Source organism: Phalaenopsis equestris, unplaced genomic scaffold, assembly GCF_001263595.1.
Source record: "Phalaenopsis equestris unplaced genomic scaffold, ASM126359v1 Scaffold000840, whole genome shotgun sequence".
Classification (NCBI taxonomy): Eukaryota; Viridiplantae; Streptophyta; class Magnoliopsida; order Asparagales; family Orchidaceae; genus Phalaenopsis; species Phalaenopsis equestris.
In genome coordinates this window covers 6137865-6158018 of record NW_018165280.1, presented here as the reverse complement: position 1 = coordinate 6158018, position 20154 = coordinate 6137865, and the positions used below count along the sequence as shown (strand labels likewise).

The 20154-nt window shown below is 35.1% G+C and overlaps 1 protein-coding gene and 1 pseudogene across 3 annotated transcripts; both read left to right on the top strand.

Moving 5' to 3' along the window:
• The first annotated feature begins 216 nt into the window (after positions 1–216).
• Positions 217–19301, top strand: LOC110031767 (structure-specific endonuclease subunit slx1). 3 transcript variants are annotated; one of them, XM_020735150.1, is made up of 3 exons: positions 217–868; positions 14800–14906; positions 18876–19301. In XM_020735150.1, the coding sequence occupies exons 1-3, from the start codon at positions 615–617 to the stop codon at positions 19046–19048; spliced, it is 534 nt and encodes a 177-aa protein (XP_020590809.1). In that variant the 5' UTR covers positions 217–614; the 3' UTR covers positions 19049–19301. The 3 variants fall into 3 exon arrangements, with proteins under 3 accessions (XP_020590809.1, XP_020590808.1, XP_020590810.1); XM_020735149.1 differs by having other exon boundaries at positions 18873–19301; XM_020735151.1 differs by having other exon boundaries at positions 18854–18879.
• LOC110031765 lies at positions 16319–17272 on the top strand (annotated as a pseudogene).
• Positions 19302–20154: the final 853 nt, after the last annotated feature.

Sequence of the window (20154 nt, the reverse complement as noted above, 5' to 3'; positions counted from 1 at the left end):
TATTGTGTGTTATTCATATGTTATTGTGTCATGAGAATATACTTGGTGTTATAATAACACAATAACACATCAATAACACATGAATAACACGCACGAACATATGAATAACACGCAATAATACATGAATAACACAAAAGAGAATATTCTCTGTTCAACATTTTTTTAGTCTGTCGCGCGATTCGTGAGGTGATTTGAATTACTCCGCACCGCACTTGTGGCTAGTAATAGTTTTTCCCGGCTTTTCCCGGGCGAAGGCTTCGACGGGATCGCGACATCTAAACCCTCGTCATTCTCCCCAATTCGAAATCCTGGACGGAAAATATGCAAGAGTTGCGACAGGAGCTTGGTGTAGAAGCATCCTCAGGAGCAATACATGCTGTATTTGGAGATCTAAGTTGAATGCAATTAATCCGTTATGGCGGATTTACTATATCGGGGATTTAAGGCAAATCTGAGAAGAAATGGGATTTAGGATTCTGCAGGATTAAAGTTTCCACTTTGATCGTTTGATAAGATCTAGTTAAATCCTGCTTCAATTCTATCGTAATTGTTCGTGGTGACCTAATCCTATTTGTTGACAAGAACAAGGCGAATCGAACTGAGTACGGAACTCGATGAAGAGGCTTTCCAACAAATTCCCAAGTCGCAAGGTTCATCTCCTATCTCAGTCCAAAGTCTCTTCCCAAGTGGCTCCGCCCTCCTCTCTTTCCTCCCTCAATGCCCCTGGTGATCCTGGACGAAGAGATGTAGGGGTAGGAAAGAGGAGACACTGCGTAGCCAAGAGCTCCTCGATTTGGTCCGTTTATTTACTTGCCTCGACTCGGTTGCCGAGGACTTACGTGGGGGTTACCACCAACTTCTACCGCCGGTAATGCATCAATGCCTGATTTCAACAATTTGTGAGATTCTAGCTGCGTATTTTGATTTTCCGCTTGTCTGAGATGCCGAATTTTTTTCTTACATAAAAAAAACAGCGGAGTTTTAAGTTTTTTTTTTCTCTTTTTTCAAATTAAACTGTATTAGAATTGCAGCCGGAGAATTCACCCAATTTAATAAAGAAGTTTAAGGCTTTTATGTATTTTTCGATATATTACTTTACTGTGAGTGATTAGAACAAGGATTCAGTCGCTTAAAGATGCAAGATTTAAGATATCACCAGATATCTGCTCATGCTTCCTGTTTACTTTTAAAATTAAGTACTTTCAGTATATAAAGTAAAATCTTTGGCTGGTATTTTTTTTCCCCATCATTTGTGAAATTAAGTTTTTGGAGTTAAAGGCAGTATTCATGTTTATCCAAGCAGGCTTTGTGATGGAGGCTGGATTGACTCTCTTATTCCTTGGGGAAGAAAGAGGCGGATGGATTATATAAATTTTAAGCCTTTAAGGCACTCAGAAATCAAAGAATAAGAAGATAAAAAATTTAAATCACAAAAAAAAAAGAGAGACAAAAAACAAAAAACAAAAAATAAAAAATATGAGAAGTTACCTTAGTTAAGAGGAAAAAGGGAGTGGGCGAGCTTCTTGTACACAACTCATTGTGATTCTCTTAGAAAACTTGGATCAAATGGACACGAAGTAGGAGGAAGCCACAATCAATAATTTAAGTCACTTATATCATCAATATAATGAGAATGTCCTTACGTGAGGTCCACATGAAGAAAATAAATTCCTAACTATGGTTTCATGTGCCCAAATCCTTATTGCATTTAAATTATTTAAATACTAGAAAAAAATGTAAGTTCTATTATAAATAGTAGCTGGCCAAAAAAGTATGAAAATAGGTCTAGATCAACCCTTTTGTTGCCCGATTTGATTACTTGTAGTTCCCTATAAGAAGCCGAACATGTCTAAGCTAACTTTACTAAATTGTTAGTTGATACAAATGGAACTACATCAATGCCCTTGAGGTACAAATAACTCTTCTATATAGAGTCTACAATATATAATCATTAAGGAGGTTTGATGTTATCTTTTGTAGTTCTTTGTTTGCTATAGGTCGTGTGATAGAGGAATGTTTTTGCACTTGAATAAGATTATGTGCTCTACCCTTATTCCAAGAGTAATCTCAAATGATCAACTCTCTGCAGTGGGAACAATGGACTCAATAGTACTATTTTTTTTTTTTTAGATATTGCTTTTGTAGAATAATCAATTGGAAGTTCTCTGGGCTTGAGAGTTCCTTATTAAGGCATAATACCTTCTATCTTTCAAAAATAATTGATAATTTTTTTTTGCAGCTAAATATAGAGCATATGCATTAAAACTAATTTCATAATTATTTCAAGAGGACTAAATTCATTTATGTTACAATTTTTTATATTTTATTTATGTGAGTCATTTAGGACATATATGAGCCATTGAAATTTCTTCTTAGTTATATTCTTGAGTTTTTCTCATGATATTCAGTACATTAGGATATTGTTCATTAAGAAATTCAAATTGCTTTATAATTCCATCATAAAAATCATATTAATCTTATTCAAATAATGTAGCAAGTTCATAATTTAAATGTAACGCTGATGAGATGGCAATTAATTACTTTCTAGCTCAATCCATTAATAATCTTAATAGTGATTTGTTCATAGACTTATATATAATGCTATTTAAATGCTAACTTAATAGTTAGAAGCATGATTTAAAATTTTGTGATTAGGTATTGAGACATTTTTTGTCAGTAAGGTGAATGTTTTGAGGTTTTTTGAAGCATAATCTTCAAATCATCAAATTGTGTGAAATAAAAAGCAAAATACTAACATCAAATTATGAACTAATTTATTAGCTTTTTAATATCAGATTATGAAGATGTGTCATAAAATTACTAAAAAAGATATCAAATTAAGAAAATAATAATTCAAAATGTATTCTACATAATAAATTTCTTTCATGCTTAGACATTAAAGTAAAAAAATAACAAATTATTCATATTATAATTTTAAAATTCAAAAACCTCCAACGCTCTTATCATTTTGCAGGTTTTCAATGGAACTATTTTCACAATGAATTGGTTTTTTTTCTATCTTATCCCGAGTTATAGTAATAGTCTCTCAATTTTTCTCCTCGAAATCAATCTCAATCATGTTTCTCTTTCTTAATTAATATAAATCAATAAGAATATCAATTAAAATTTAAAATAAAGATTATATTGATGATGAAAACTGTAATTAAATAATTTACTATAGAGATCTTCTTATTGCAAATTTGATATTCTACCTTCATCTTTATCATATGTCAATCATTCATCATCTAATGGCATGTCATTATAAATTAATGGATATTCATCTTTTTTTAAGGTTCTTTTTTCCTATTGTTTATCTCATAATGACTTACCGTGCATGATATAGAATAATGAGTTATTCTTCAAGGTAGTTAAATGATTTTCTTCTTTTGCTATGAATTTAATTTTATGTATTCTAGTTTCACTCATGACTAGCTTACGAATATGTAAGGCCTTATTTTTTAACAGCAAATTGTCGTAGTTCTAGCTCTAGAGTGGTTTGGAATTCTCGCTCGCAATCATCTTCAGAGATAGTTGCTGGCTCAATGGTCTCGATAGTTTCTAAGCTGGTTCTTTTTTGCTTATCAAGCTTGAGGAGGTTCTCCTGTACATTCCCTATTGCTCACAGATATCATGTTCTGGATTGAACTAGATCCCCTCGAATGGTGATAATTTCTCATCTTCTATAGAATTTGGCGACTATGTGCTATGTGGAAGTCGCCTCTTTAAACGAGTTGAACACTAGTTTGTCAAAGATAGCATTGTAGGTAGTCAGAGTGTCCACTGTTGTAAAATTTGTCATTAATGTATATTATTTATCTTCTTCTCCCCAAGTTACAGTTAGGGAGATAATTTCACAAGTTTATTTTCTCTCCCTGGAGAATTCATATAGAGGTTTTGAAGGAGTTAATTGAGTGTTTATCATGTTCATCTTCTCGAGAACTTTTTTAAAGAGGATGTTGATAGAACTCCTTGTGTCAATCAAGATGCGTCCAATTTGGTAATTGCCTATTACTGCGATTACGACGATAATGTCTTTAAAAGGATTTTTGTCGTTGTGTAAACCAGTTCATGTAAAGGTGATCAGTGGATGAGTCGGATTGGGGGCTTTAGCTAATTTGGTGGAAAAAACGCTCCTTGCTTTCAACCGTTGCAAGATTGAACATCACGAGGCCTCAAGCCTGTCCCAATCGAAGTTGGAAAACGCGACTCCGACGACATGCACGGAGACTTGTCCGTGGGAAGTGGTATCAACAGATGCTACTCCTTGCCTCTGAGTGTTGGCCTCTGACGAAACAAATTCTCTTAACTTTCCCGCTCTGATTATCTCTTCAATCAAGTTTTGAAGATGACGACATTCCTTAGTGTCATACTTGTGATCACGATGATATGCACGATACTTGTTGGGATTGCGTTGGAAATTCTCAACTTTCATTTGTGGGGGCCTCTTTAAAAATTCTTTATTTTGGATGACCTCTACGATTTCAGCAATTGATACTCTTAATGGAGTGATTTATGACACGGAGGGTTGAGTTACATATTTCCTCCTCTCTAGCCTTTTTACGACAAGCCTTCAAATGGACTGCTTTTGTTGTTGTTGCTGCTGAGGATGTCTTCCCGAAACACTCTGATGGTCCTTTCATGCAAATTGGTATCAGGATCCCGAGATTCATGAAAGTCTCTTTTTCGGAGTTTGTCAACTAGTTCTCTGATGCCAGAGGGATTCAACAAAAAATGCATTATTCAACCGAAAAATGGTTATTTTCTGCTCCAGAAGTTCAACCAAAGTTTTTGGCTTTTGCAAATTAAGTGCATATCATAATGGGCCTTCACACAGACCCTGTGCAAGTGTTGCATGGGTGACGGAAAGCTAAAGATCTTCAATTTCGAGCATCTCTCATTGGAATATAGTGATGAAGCTCCTCAAAATTTCAAATGAAGTTTGTTGAATTTTCAGTAAAGTTTTAGAGTTCTTCTGTGACTTCTAAGCATTTTGGCGATTGAGCCATGAACATTCGCTTGAACTCACTTGAACTCACTGAAGAAGATGATTACGTCTGCAGATAAGTTATTGAACCATCACAGAGTTGATTCTTTTAATTTCATAAGGGACAAACAACATTTAAAATCGTCGTTTATCTGGGACAAACATACAACTAATTCAAAGGATGTTACTTGATCGGTCGGATTCGTTCTTCCTTTATATGAATCTAAGAAAGAGATCTTTAGTTTCTTGAGGTTCCTCTTTAGCAATTTCTCTTGAGAAGACATTCTCTGGTGCCCTTCTTATTCTTATCCTTTTCCTCTCTTCATTATTTGAGGATTCTGGAGTCGCATCTCTTGGAACACACGAGACATCATTGTCATCTTTCTTTTGTAGCATCAAAATCTGGGCTCTCATTGTTCTAGTTCGTGGTTGTTTTCTCTTGGAGATTTTGTCTTTGTGATTCTCCTTTTTGTGCCACCAATCTTAACGATCCCATACGATTTTTTAAACGGTTTTCAGAATCGGTTCTTGACGCCTCCTGCCTTACTTCTATCATTTTTTTGCATTTGTTTACTTTGCTCATTCATTTGTTTTTTCACAAATTTTCTAATATAATCCTTCGTTGTCATTCGTTCTCCTTCGTTTAAGTGTCTCCTTGTTGGATTTTAATATGAGATTAATGCTCGCCGCATCTTTTAGAATGTTTAATTTTTTTATGACGTATGATCCCGTATAATTTGTGATCCCATACAATCCGGTAGAGATCTTATGAAAGAGGCGGGAAGAAGCTAAAGATCTTTAGTCTTTTTCTATAGTTATGGCTAGGAAAGAGTTGGAATATGCAGTAGTCGCTCTTTCCTACTCCTTTTTATCTCTCATTTATACTTCATAGAGGTGTGCGCCCACACAAAACTAAAGAATAAATAAAAAATAATTTTATATGTCGTACCGTATGAAGCCTAGAGAGACCCGTCGTTGATAAGATCCTTGCATGGATGCCAACTGATCAATCAATACATACATACATACATATATATGCATACATACATATATATGCATACATACATATATATGCATACATACATATATATGCATACATACATATATATGCATACATACATATATATGCATACATACATATATATACATACATACATATATATATTATATATATATATATACATGTCAAGATCAATGGCGTCGGCAGCGACATCGGTGTCTGCTAGGGTTTCGCTCCTTGGCGATTCCCGACGGTGATTCATTGATTTCTCATTTCTCTCCGTTGTCTTCCGCAACTAAGTTTCACGCTCTCGCAAACGTCCTCCAGTCGACGAGCCACGACGCGCACACTCGACGACGTCTCACCTGCTCTCGACCCGCTCTCGACGCTCGCAGCTCTCGTCCTCCAGTCATGCTCTCGGACTCCGCAGTCGATAACTCGCGTTCTTCTGCAGTCGAGGACTCGCCTCGTCTCTCTTCCTTTGTCGCCCTACCCGACAGACAGTTCCTATTTGGCTAGCGTCTCTCACCCGCAGTCGACAGCTCGCTGCTCTACTACCTCCGAAGTTTTGCTCGCCTATTTTTAGCGGCTCCCTAGTTGCTTTGGAGATGGCATCCACAATCCGTTCCTATGTCACTGCACTTGCCGACGACATTCCTATTCCTACTCGTGCTCCTGTTTCAGGTTCAGAGTCTGGTTTTCATATTGACAAGTTCTACAATGTTCCTCAATCTTTTCACGACTTTCTTGAAGGTGGTGGCGGTCACACCTTCATAAAAAGCTGAGAAAAAAAAGGGAAGTCTGCTCTTATTCTCACAGAGGTTGAAATCAGTATTCTCACGTCTTTCTGAAGTTTAACTCTAGTGGGAAAATTTTTGTATGGTCACCCAAAACTGGAGATCATTCGGAAAGATTTTGAGGCTATGAAGCTATTGGGCAGTTGGAATATTATTTACTTGACGGTCAGCACATACTGATTCAGTTGTCTCATAATGTCGATTACACTCGCATTTTTTCTGGGAAAGTTATCAAGATCAACAACCGTAATATGAAAATTCTGAAGTGGACTGTTGGTTTCGCCTCAAAAGCAAAGTCCCCTATCATTCCAGTTTGGATAAAATTTATGGGGTTAAGATTACATCTGTTCAACTTAAAAATTCTCTATTGCTTAGCAACTGCTTAGGAAAGTCTCTTAGGGTCGATAGTCTTACGCTTGCTGTCACCAGACCCTTTGTGGTTTGTGTGTTAATTGAGAGGGATATCACTCAACCAGCTCCAGATGAGGTGTAGATTGGAACCACTTACAACGAGTATTGGCAAAAGGTTGAAATTGAATCACACCATTCTTATTGCTCTCATTGTAGTATGTTTGACCACAACTCTATTATTTGCTATCGTTTGCATCCTCATCTGAAGTCGAATATCACTAAAGAACAACCGTCTATTATCCCTGTTGAGAAGATGCAACCTGATCCTTTTCCCAACATACTACAACTACAGATCCAATTGTGTTTATACCACCCACTGTTATTGAAGATGACTCACATACATGTAAAGAAGCACGAGATGACTCTTTTGATCCAATAACAGATCAACCGAAACAGCATGTAGTTGTTTCTAATGTTCAACAGTCTGCACATCTCCAGCACACTTTAAAACAAGATCATGTGAGTCAATCTTCGGAAGAGGAATGTCAGGTCTGTTCGAGGAGGAAGAAAAAGAATGGAGGTCGACTCCAGCTCGGGAACATATTGAAAGATACATTGGTTACTATTGTCAATGACAGCCATCTTACCAACTTATTAGCTTGCTCCTTCCCTAGAACCAGAGGCAGAGGCAAAACCAAATTGTGTTGCTCTCTAGCCACTTGATACTATGTATGTCAACATTTTTAGGCTTTTTATTTATGTCTCTAATGTACTTTTCTGTATTTTCTAGTTTTAGAACTCCTTGTGGTTTTGGTGTGGGCAGAGTGTCATGTTTGGGCCCTCCAACACATTGTATCTGTATCTTTCTTCCTGGTCAATATATTAGCCTTTTTAGGCTTTCTAAACACACACACACATATACATATATATGTTATGTAACTTGTCCCCTCCAAAAGTACAACTAATGATCACAATTGGCCTAGTCAAAGTCAGAATATCAAATGCATAGTTAATGGGTTCGATCCATTAGGCTCATGTGGCCCATTTAATACTTGGGCTATCATGTTGCTAAGGAAATTTACTTTTGGATGTAAAATTATTATATTGTGGAGAACACCAACGAACTCTTTCGGAGTAAGGGCTAAACACCTTGTTCATCAATATGATTGACATGTAGTCAGGGCGTTGATGAGCCCGAATGGCATAAACAAAAATCCATAGCGACCCTCATGAGTTCAAAAAGCAGTCTTGTGCACATCAAACAGACGCATTCAATTCTGATGACATCTCGACTTCAAGTCAATCTTAGAAAATATTATATCCTAAAAAAAACTCGTTTATTAGCTCATCAATCACTGGGATGGGAAATTTATCGGGTACTATTTTTTTATTCATTGCTCGATAATCTACACAGAAACACTAATCACATTTTTCTTCACTAGCAAGATTGGGCTAAAGAAGGGGCTCACATAGGTTGTATAATCCTAACCTCCAACATCTCTCAAATCAAGCTCTCGATCTCGTCTTTCCGCACCTGGGGGATTATAAAGCCAAGTGTGAGACTGATGGGAGAAACTTGTTCAGGGGCCGATGAGTTTCTCAAACAGATGTAGTACTGGGCTAAAGAAGGGGCTCACACGAGCATGTGATAACCCTGAGGCCGAGAAGTTTCTTACACAAAAATGCTAACTCCCATCCTTCTTCAATAATGGGAGAAACTCGTCGGCCTCAGGGTTATCGCATGCTCGTGTTCCCTCTGAGGAGGCAATCCGTGTGGCACCTTAAAAACTTTTGGAAACTGTCATAAGTGTTGCTAGACCAGTGCCAGAATTTTTGCCAACTTTGTCTAATGTATCTCTTCCATACTATGCAACTCCAACACTGCGTCCTGAATTGCACTAACCATGGTATTTAGTGTCACCAAGGTTTTGCACAAACTAGGGAAACCGCAAAATTCCATCCTCTTGTCTCCCTTTTGAAACTCTATTGTCAAGAGTTTTAATTCATCTTATTCTCCACTAAAGTTTGTAACCATTTCATATCCAATATAACAACAGTGCTTCCCAAATTCATGGGAAGAAAATCTTCTATCACATGAATACTCTGCAATGTCAAAATCACTCCTTTACAAACTCTCTTGCTCTTCTCCAACTGTCTCGTTCCCATCATTACTTCAAAGCTTCCGCCATCTCAAGCCCTAATTGCTCCACTATTTGAGTGGAGATGAAGTTGTGGGTGGCCCCACTATCTGCTAACTCCACTAGGTTTTGCTTCCCTGTCCATCCCTGAAGGTTCATAGTGTAGTTCGGTGTGAACCCCACCACCGAGTTAATTGAGGCATCAACTACATCCAAGTGAGGGTGTTTCTCAACCACAACCTTCTCTATTTTCTGATCTATTTTCTCCTCATCACACATTGTGAGAACCTGTAATTTCTGATACTTACAAAGGTGTCCTGGGATAAATTTCTCATCACATCGAAAACATAGCTCCTTGGCTTGCTTCTCTTGAATCTGTCTCTGCAAAACATTTGAAAGTCTCTCCCGATCATGACTCATTATTCATGTCCTGTGGACCCTCCCTCTATAATCCCAATGTTTTCGTTTTTGGTTCCATCATGATTGTAGCATTTCAATATGTCAATCAAATTATGTTGCTCCTATTAGCCAATTCCATTGCATTTTTATCTTAAATCAATTACCTTAATTTCCACATTCCCTCTCATTCCTCACAGTTTCAAAAGATGAAGTGTTGCTTGAATCTTTAGCTTTTACCCCTTCATTAATTTTCCTTCCAATACTGCCTCTTATATCCCTCTCAAATGACTGGATAACATCTCAAAAAGTTCTCTTAATTCCACGATGAACTATTCATGGACCAATGCAAAAAATAGTTCATGTAAATCCCCTTACCGTGTAGTTCTGAAACGCTTCAACAACCGATCCTTGAATTCTTCTCATGTTCTGATTTGCTAACGTTGTTCTCTCCATTAATACCATGCCAGAGTCTTCCCTTCCAAACACAGGGCCGTGACTATCATTTTCACCCGTCAGCCTTATTGAACCTAGCCATATAATCTCTTTAAGTAAACAATGCAAATCCTCACCTTCTAAGCTTTCTCACAACAATATATTGTGTGATATAAGTCCGAAATTTCTAATAAATTTTGTGCTTGATAACATCAAAGATTGTAAAGAGAGATGATTCTTAGTGACGGTGCCAAATTTAGGGTATGTTTAGGTAGCTACTACTGTTTAAAGAAGCAACTCTGTAGGGAGAAGTTGTTATGAGAAATCTATTATTGATGAAGTTGTGTATCCGTTTGGTTAGTTCAACTGTGCATCAGTTGCGCTGCAACTAATTTTGAAATAAAGACCTTATTGCCCTTACATATATGTGTTATTTGTAAGTTAATCATTTTAAAATTAATTTATACATAACATGAAAGAATTTCAGAAATTCTAAAAATGCATGTCAGAATTTCAGAAATTCTGACAATGTCACAAGTTCAAGATTTACATTAAAAGTTATATCACATAACACTGACCAACCCAACAATAGAAATCATAATGAAAGCAAGTAGTATGATCGTAATATTACTTTTGATGTCCAAACGATCAAGTCTATTTGAAATTTTTTTTCTAAAGTTATTCTCTATGCATGGTGACTATTTGAGGTGGACTCTTTCATCAGCCCATTTAAAGAACCTGCAGTTTTCTACTAATCTATTATGGGACACTTATAAAATCTTCTGTCATAGTTACTTTGTCATCGTGATGTAAATACACATCATTGCAATTCACAGTTGCATTATATCACTCTAGAGACGATAGAAGTCCTTGAACTCTGATTTCTCGACAAACGAGAGCTTAAGAAATGAAATGAACTTCTATTAATGTTGCAATGACAAAGTTACAAGAAAGTTAAATAATAAGAATAATTAAATGAAAATGAGGTCTCAGAATAAATAAATGAATAATCTACCATTATAAGAAGGCTGAGGATCTAAAAATAAGGGGATCTTAGTTTCCTTTAAGCGATTAATACTGAACTCATATACATCGAAAAATATATCAGCATAAAGGCCCTCCAAAAGAACCCCTAGCCTCTAGGTCATATGAATCAGAAATAATATGATTTTGGTTGCCTTGATACAAACACTCGTATAAGTCAGAAACCATAGCAACATAAAGGTCATCCAGAAGAACCCTTAAGATCATATATATCATCATATACCTTTGAATAAATTACATGCAAAAAAACCTACACATGAAACACACAATGGTTGTATTGGAGGCCATCTAAGTGGGTTCAAATACAACATGCTCATAGCAATGAATAAGAAAAACACAATCATGATAGGATCCATACATAAAACATTGAAACAAGAGTCAACATAAAGAGATTAATAATCTATTTTCAAATGATGACATACAATAATCTCCATTAACTAATGCATGTGCAATCCGCTCTCGTAACTTAGTCAGATCTCTGATACCACAATCATTTTGTGAAATTGACTGTCTCAAGCATTACTCATATGTTTTAGGAGGAACATGCTACTGAGTTTCGTCAGCACTACTAAAATCAATGTCAATTGTTATAGGATGTCGACAAATAAAATTATGGAGAGTCATTGTTGCAGTCACAATCTTCACCTGTTTTTCGAAAGGATATGCAAACATATCTCGAAGAATAACCTATTTTTTTCTAAATATCAAATGTCCTTTTAATAGCACCCCGTAAAGAATCATATATGTATTTCACTTCTAGGTACACACGTTAATATGTATTTCATCAATAGCACCAATGGAATCATATATCATGTAACTTAGAAGTTTAGAATAGTTGTTTACATAAAATATTTTTGAAAAGATGAGTACTGAAGTCTATATTAAAATATTCATACAGCAGAGATCATGTGAATTCTCTGAGCATTCTTTGAAATGTTGGGTCTTTAGGTTTTAGAATCTTTTAAGATAGACTAATCAAAATATTTAAACCAACTGAAAAATATATACCAATTATCTTTTAGAAATATTGAAATCGCTTCATGGCTGTCCTAATTGACTCATTATATGATAAATTATAGAGGGTTATAGCTAACATATCTCTTGAAGTCATCGTAGAGGAGTCATGGAGGTCATAATTTCGGTGTAATTTTTCCAACGGATCAGGAAAAAACTTACTATTTCATACGAAACATGTGAAATTTCATTGGGTGACACAAAAGTAAACTTAATATTTAACTGAAAGATACAAATTTGAACTGAACGAAACGTTAATCATTTGAACTATAAATTTAAAAATTTTCCAAGTATTTGGTGTCAATACACTGATATAAAGCTTAGCATTTTCATTATATAGAAGGTCCTTGGAAAATCTTTTCTTGTGCCAGGGAATTGCCCATTCTTCACCATTTTTCCTCATTGCCTGAAACATTTACTATGACATTGATACTGCACCAATATCAATCTTAAATGTCATAGATTCTCTTAATTTTTTAGGGGACATTTACATACACTCCTTCCGAATCCTATGTATTTGCATATGTAGCACCTACACTTTACTTTTTACAGCTATGCCATGTAATATTTTAGATCACATAAAAAAATACAACCATTTTAACTTTTGAAAAGTGAAATACACCTTTTCATGATTAGGTAAGGTGAGATATATGTAAAAATTGAAGTTTGTTGTAGGATAGGTAAATGCATATGAATTGAGTGGTATGCATGTAATTCTTTCTTTTTTTCCCTTTTAGATAGATTTTAGCTTCTATTGTGTGTGAGAAACTATTTAATGCTAATGGAGCAATTGAGCAAAACTCTCCTTTAACTTGAAACTACCGCTCGCACCAATTCATTTGTCCCCAATATATGATGATGTCATACAAGGTGTACGCTCAAAATATGAAGTATAATATTCATATATTAAGCATATAACTGCTACAATAATTTATTTCAGGCGCTGTCTATCACTAGTATTCATCATTGTCTATAAAAACATGAAACATAATAGAATGATGAAATAACAAGAAATAAAATGTGACTCATAATGTAAATATGAAAATGAGTAGGTTTATGTAATAAATTAAACAAGTACACTGAAGTAACATATTAAATACTTATTACAGTCATAGATCACTATTGCTATAAAAGAAAAGTATGTAATTGACCCTATGCTCAAGCGCCATTGTCATAAAAAAATTCTCTTAGTGGGATCTTCTAATGATTTCATTGAATAAAAGTACAAAGTTATTTTTTCATAAACTTATGCAGTTTTCTCTAGTATTTTCATAACTTCTGGGTAGATACTGCTGCAAGTGATAGTCTAGGCCCAAAGGGAATATTTGTGCTTGCAGTAACTAGTTGCAGAATTTGATTTTCTTGATCTTTTTTTCTTTTTTTCACTTCTAGGCTGCAAAGATTACTATCGTTCGAGTGATGGGATCCAATATATTTGATTACGTTACTAACAAATCCTCCACTCGAGTCTTCTTTGTGCTCATAATCTACATGCTCAAATACATTAATGTTAACTTTTTGACTTGGGGTTCATGCACGAGCACTAGTGTCAATGACTCTACCAAGTATTTGGTCTACTTTCTCTTCTAATTCTGGTTCAATGCCACTAAATTTAAACTTTTTTGTATTTGGTACAACCTATAAGAGTTTAAATATTTTGATATATGAAATGATTTAAAAAAATATATGTGGAATAGTCTGACTAGAGAAATAATATTACACCATTTTTTGTATGCATCAGTAGTCCTCTTTATATGATCCCAACCAAGACTTGTAGCTCCTCACTTTGATTCTTTTCATATTTTTCACAATTATTCTCTAATTGCAAAACATCTTTGATATGCGACCTTTCCATTCAATTGAGTTAAAGTGTCTTCATGTTTTCAATGCGATTAAAAATTCGAAAGGATTTGTAATGGCCGAACATTGCTTGAGTGAATGTTTGTTTCCAAATGAGTTTTCAAGAGGCTTTTATGTGAAGTTGAAGTGTCTTGATCTTTAATGCTTTAGACATGATCTTCCGCATGTATGCTAATGATGCCTTTTGATACTTATGAGAATTTCAAGAATCACACTAGGGTTTCTTAAATTAGAAACATGTTTTCTTCTTTATGTTTCTATAATCCAAAATGTTTTATCTTATTTTGTTTTTTGCAAGCAAGATTAAGAAAAACTATCCAAACATAAAAAAACTCAAAAACAAAATAAAAACATAAAAGAAAAGGTCAAAAACAAAATTAAAATAAGAAATTGAAACATCCATCATTAATTTCTTAAGCCATATTTGCTTGATTTCATAGAAGTGTTTATTTAGGGACCGTTTGGGATCACTTTTGATTTTGATTTTTAATTTAATTTAATTTTATTTTGTTTTGTTCATGTTTTTACTTCAAATAAAATATATTTGAGATGTTATAACATTTTTTATTATTTTAAAAAATATTCAAAATAAAATTAGATGTTTTGCATGTTTTAAATAACAATTTGTTTTTAAAAATAAAAATTAAAACGTGCAAAAAATATGTTAAACAAATATATTTATAAAAATTAAAAAAAACAAAAGTGTTCCCAAACTAGCCCTTAATTATGGAAGTGAACATGATGTAGAATTCTTTTTTAATAATAAATGAATCTCCACAGACTAAAACAACATAATGGTGAACTAAAGGGTGGAGCAAAAGCCTCATCTGCTGGAAGGCCATGGTCTCTCGCCTGCATTATACAAGGATTCAAAGATCGTAGTGAAGGTATTCCACTATGCTTCCTTTTATTAATCTTTGTATATGAGTTGTAGCAGGGTGTTACTTAATTTTATTTTAATCAACGAGAAAGTTTGTGAAAAAACGAAGTTATTTTCTTTTAAGTGAAAAAACCCATCAATGAAATGAAGTTCCTGGCGATAACAACTATCAATGTTTCTTCGATTAACCGAGGATGGTTAATTTGGCCGAATCTCTTGTGCAAAAAAAGCTAGGGACTAATGTGAATATAATATACTTAAATTATTCTTCTATTTAATAACAAATACTTAAAAAAAACTTGAAATACATTTCTGCCTTTTATTTTATATCCTTTTTTCCTCAAACCAAACAGCCTAGCTTCTGTGCTAAGAAACATCCATGCATCAACTTCTGAAGGCACGCATGCAGTTTTGGATGGAGTTGTTCAAACTTCATCATCTTTCTTCATCAGAAAGTGATGAAAACTATAGACTTGAAAAAGAAAAGGGTGGAATACCCATTACAAAAACGAATCAACAAACTTGCAATAGTGAGTATTTTAAAGAGTCTGAGACATTAACTGATCTACAAGATTAGGAGTCATTATTGCATCAGGACACCAGACACAAATTTGTGTCCGGAATCCAGTGGGCACTTGCCACGTGGCAAGTGGGCCCTACTGTAATACACTGTTTGGGTAAGTTTTTTAGAGGGGTGGGGCCTCACTTGCCACGTTGCACACTTCTACTGGACTCCGGACGCAAATTTTGTGTCCGGTGTTCTAATGTAATAATTTTTCACAAGAATAGACTACAACTAAATTGGTATGAATGCCTCGACACCCTAACAAAAGCAAAATGACCATAGCATCACTGCTATTTAGCAGATGAAAAATCAGCCCAAAAAATCATTATGTAACTTATGTTTATACTCTTTTTTGTTCAGCTCACTGTTGACTAGTTGGTTTTACCATCTAAAGGCTTTTAGGGCAGATGAACAGATTAATACCAGCTATATGGTGCCCAAACAGAAAAAAGCAAAGCAGTAATTAAGCCAAATTGCACAGCTTAATTGATCAGCTCTTAGATGTTGATTACACATACATATATACATACACACATACATACATAGGGCATTTACATACATAACATCCAATTATTATGTATTTATATATCTAAGACCTAAACTTTGTTTTCTTACATTTATATGGCCCATATTTTTCATACCACATCAAATATATCACTATTTTAATATTTAAAAAGTGAAATATACCTTTTCATGCATTGGGAATTGGTCATGTAAAAATTGAAGTTAGTTCTTAGATATGTAAATACATAAGAATTGGGTGGTATGTATTTAAATCTTCCTATATATATATATATATATAGACACAGAGTGAGAGAGAGAGATATCTGCACGCGTTCTCGCCGGAAGCCACCCGACGACGGCGAGCCTCGTCAGGTTTCCGGTCCGCTAACGGAATCTGCATTTGCTCGGATAGTTGAAAAGCATGGTTGGGAGGATGCCAGGGCTAATTGTGTTGTTTGATGTTGATGGTACCCTCACGGCTCCCTGGAAGGCAATAACTCTAAAGATGCTAGAATTTATGCAAGACCTACGGAAGGTAGTTACAGTTGGTGTTGTTGGAGGGTCTGATCTGGTTAAAATATCAGAGCAGCTTGGAAAGTCAGTTATCACTGACTATGATTATGTCTTTGCTGAAAATGGCCTTGTTGCATACAAAAATGGCGAACTTATTGGCAAACAGAACTTGAAATCTTTTCTTGGTGAAGAAAAACTCAAGGAACTTATTAATTTCACGCTGCTTACATTGCTGACCTCGATATTCCAGTAAAAAGAGGAACGTTTATAGAGTTCAAAAGTGGAATGCTAAATGTTTCTCCAATAGGACGAAACTGTAGTCAAGAGGAGCGTGATGATTTTGAGAAATATGATAAAGTTCACAACATCCAGTCAAAAATGGTCTCCGTACTTCGCAAAAAGTTTGAACATTTACATCTCACGTTTTCTTTCGGGGGACATATAAGTTTTAATGTATTCCCCCAAGGATGGGATAAGACATACTGTTTACAATACCTCAAAGATTTTCCTGAAATCAACTTCTTTGGTGACAAAACATACAAGGGCGGAAATGACTATGAGATTTACGAATCCGAAAGGACAGTGGGCCATGCAGTAACCAGCCCTGAGGACACAGTTGAGCAGTGCAAAGTTCACTTCCTAGCAAAGCAAGCTGGAGACGCCTAAGTTATTGATGGGAGTTATTTTTCCCTGGTTTGCTTGTTCTGATTTGTGCCATTGAGTAATTAAATACAGAGTGAGAGAGAGAAAAGATTGGCTAGAGGCTATTAGAAGAGCCTCCCGACCAACCTCATGGGCCTAAGAAATTCTTCCAACCAAAGAGTTATGGTAAGAGGCATTGATAAAAAAAATGAAACTAAGGAATTTGTTGACTCTTATGGTCTCAAGGATCTTATGGAAGATGAATGGTTCTTAGAGAATGATCGTCATTCAGATAGCGGATCACTACTTGAAATTTAATAGTAGGAAAATCCCTCATACCTTTGGTAATTGTGGACAATTCTCTATCACTTTGTGATTGTTCAGTGAGATCGTTTAGCGTACCTTGATGAGCAAGGGATTCTACCTTAGCTAAAGATAGAAGTTACAAGGTTAATTGAGTGATCCAGGCCATTGGTCTTTATGATTAAGGTGTTTTTTAAGATTGAGATTGCTATGGATTTGAGGTGTCCTATTAAATCTTTTTTTAATAAATTGGAGAATTAGGAACTTAAGTGATAGCCAAAACCTCATCCTATGTGGAATCCCAAAAAGAAAGATTGCCCCTCTCCCTAAACATCTAAGAAGTTTCTTGTCAACATTTGAACTCCATGATTTTCCTTCTTTTCGGTCACTCGATATAATGTGAATATCTAGTCTTTCACTGAGGCACACTCCTGCCTCACCACCTATGGTACTGCTACTAGCATTCAAGTGTTGTCGTGCGAAGTTTGGGAACTTTATCTTTCAGAAGTTTCAGAAGAGGAATAACTGCAAAATATTTTGAACTCGAAGGGATTAAACACTTGACGAAGTATGATATTAACCATATATATGCTGCATGCTTCCTAGCACTTTTGTACATGTATCAATATTTTTTGGTAAGCTATAGGTTTTCTTGGAATAGCATTTTGACTGCTTTTGTGGTAAGAAACAGTCAAGGAAAAAAAAAAGTTATATGGCAGCCATCTGATAACTCATTTTTTAAAGTTAAATTTGAAAAGCTATTTTTGATAAAGTTTACTTATGTTTTGTTTAGTTAGGCGTATTTTTGAAAAAGCTGGTTAAAAAACTGTTTTTACAAGTGCCGTTTTTAAAAGCTTGATAGAAGTCATGGCTTGAATTGCCAAAAAAATGATTTTTTTTTATAAGCGTTTCTAAAAAAGCATGATAACCAAACTACTCATCAAATGAACAAAGAAACTTTTCTGAAATGAAAAGCAGCAGGAAAATTTCCTCAAACGAGCCTTTAATTGTGGTTGAAAAATGAGCTTTTAGAAGCTAAAGCAGAACAACCCAAGATTAAGCCATAGTGTAAATGATTCGATATTATTTTGTTTAGGAAAAAAAATAAAGTATATATCTTGATATAAATTCAATCGGACTGGATTTTAAATTCCTTGAATTCTTTTCAAGATGAGTAAAATACAGGTTTTGATTGATTTGCCATATATTTCACTTTTTTAAAAACCAATCCAAAGACCATGGCATTCTTCACTACCAAGATTGCCTCACCAAATTTCCTTCTTATGTTGCGATGTGCTTATGTGTGTACCTGAACTTAATGATCTCTGCTAGCATTATTTGAAATAATGACCAACCTGTGTTATCTTTTTCATGTGCTCATCCCTTAACCATGGGAGAGCTTCATTAAGCTTGATTGATGGTTTCAGCTAGTTTCTGATGTTGTAGTAGCCTGCAAGTTTGAAACAAAATGGAAGAGTCTTTCAAGGAAAACTGCTAGGAAAAAGAATAAGGATTGTCCTTCCACAAATTTGCTATTGCAGCACCGGGAAGCTGCGTTGATCCAAGCAAAAGCATCATTTGATTGCAACAATTTGTGGATTCAATGGCTCATGAAGCCCTAGTATCTTACAAGCATGGTGGTGCAGACGCTTCAAGGTTCTCTTTGTTTTATGACTATTGATTTACTCAAATGAATTCACCTTTAAAATTGAAGTTTTATCTATTCTTCTGCTTGGAGCTGTTGTTTTTTGATTGGACAAGTAATCATTAATTTAATGCGAGAATAAAGAATCTTGAACGATTCTGTCTGTATATTTATTATTGTTTACATGACTACAATTGTTGATTGTAGCAGCTTCAGGCTGTTATTTTTTACCCGCTTTGCTTTCATCTAGTACTCTTTGTGCAATCTTGTGTGTGATACCCAACCTTCGGGCTGTTTGGTAATGGTTTTAGTTACTTTAGTAAATGATGTGAATCTGGATCTATTAAATTTTACCAACAGTAGGATTTGGTTAATTCAGGATTTAAAGCAAAACTGAGGATGAAATTAAGAAGAAACCAAATTTATGGAATCTAGAATTTAAAAGTGTCATTGTTGTCGTCTGTCTGGCAAAACAACCCCTTAGGGTGAGTTCATTGCTGCGATACGGCTCTCTAGCTTATTGGGACCAAACTTGCGCCGATGATATGAATCCAAAGCTTCTTGAACCTTCATCAAGATATGATGGTCTAACCCAAGCTCAGGCTTGAGGTAATGAAGTGACACCATTTCCCTTTGATTTTCACAGGATGCAATGCTCAATTCTTATTTGATTTGTGGTGATAATATGAACCCAAACTCGCTTATAAACCCCAACACAGGGTTAAGTTTTCGGTGATGATATAAACTCAAACCCTAGCGCTCTTAGATGTTTTTAAGGAAAACATGCCTTAAGATCAAACAATATGAAAAACCTCTGGTTTTTTGGACGAGATGGAAGACCTTCCCTAGGTCGACTTTTGTAAGAACAAGGATATGTGGCCAACGAATCTAAATCATGGGCTAGTTATAGTGCAACTAAGCTTAATCAATTTGAAGCCAAATCTCATGCTACAAACCAAAATCAAAATTTAGACTAGTCACATGCTAGCAACTTTAACCAATTTGGGCTCAAAATATCCTTGGGTCGAAAGAGTATACCATCTACTGAAGGGTTAAAGGCAGTACTCAATGCGAGAATTAATG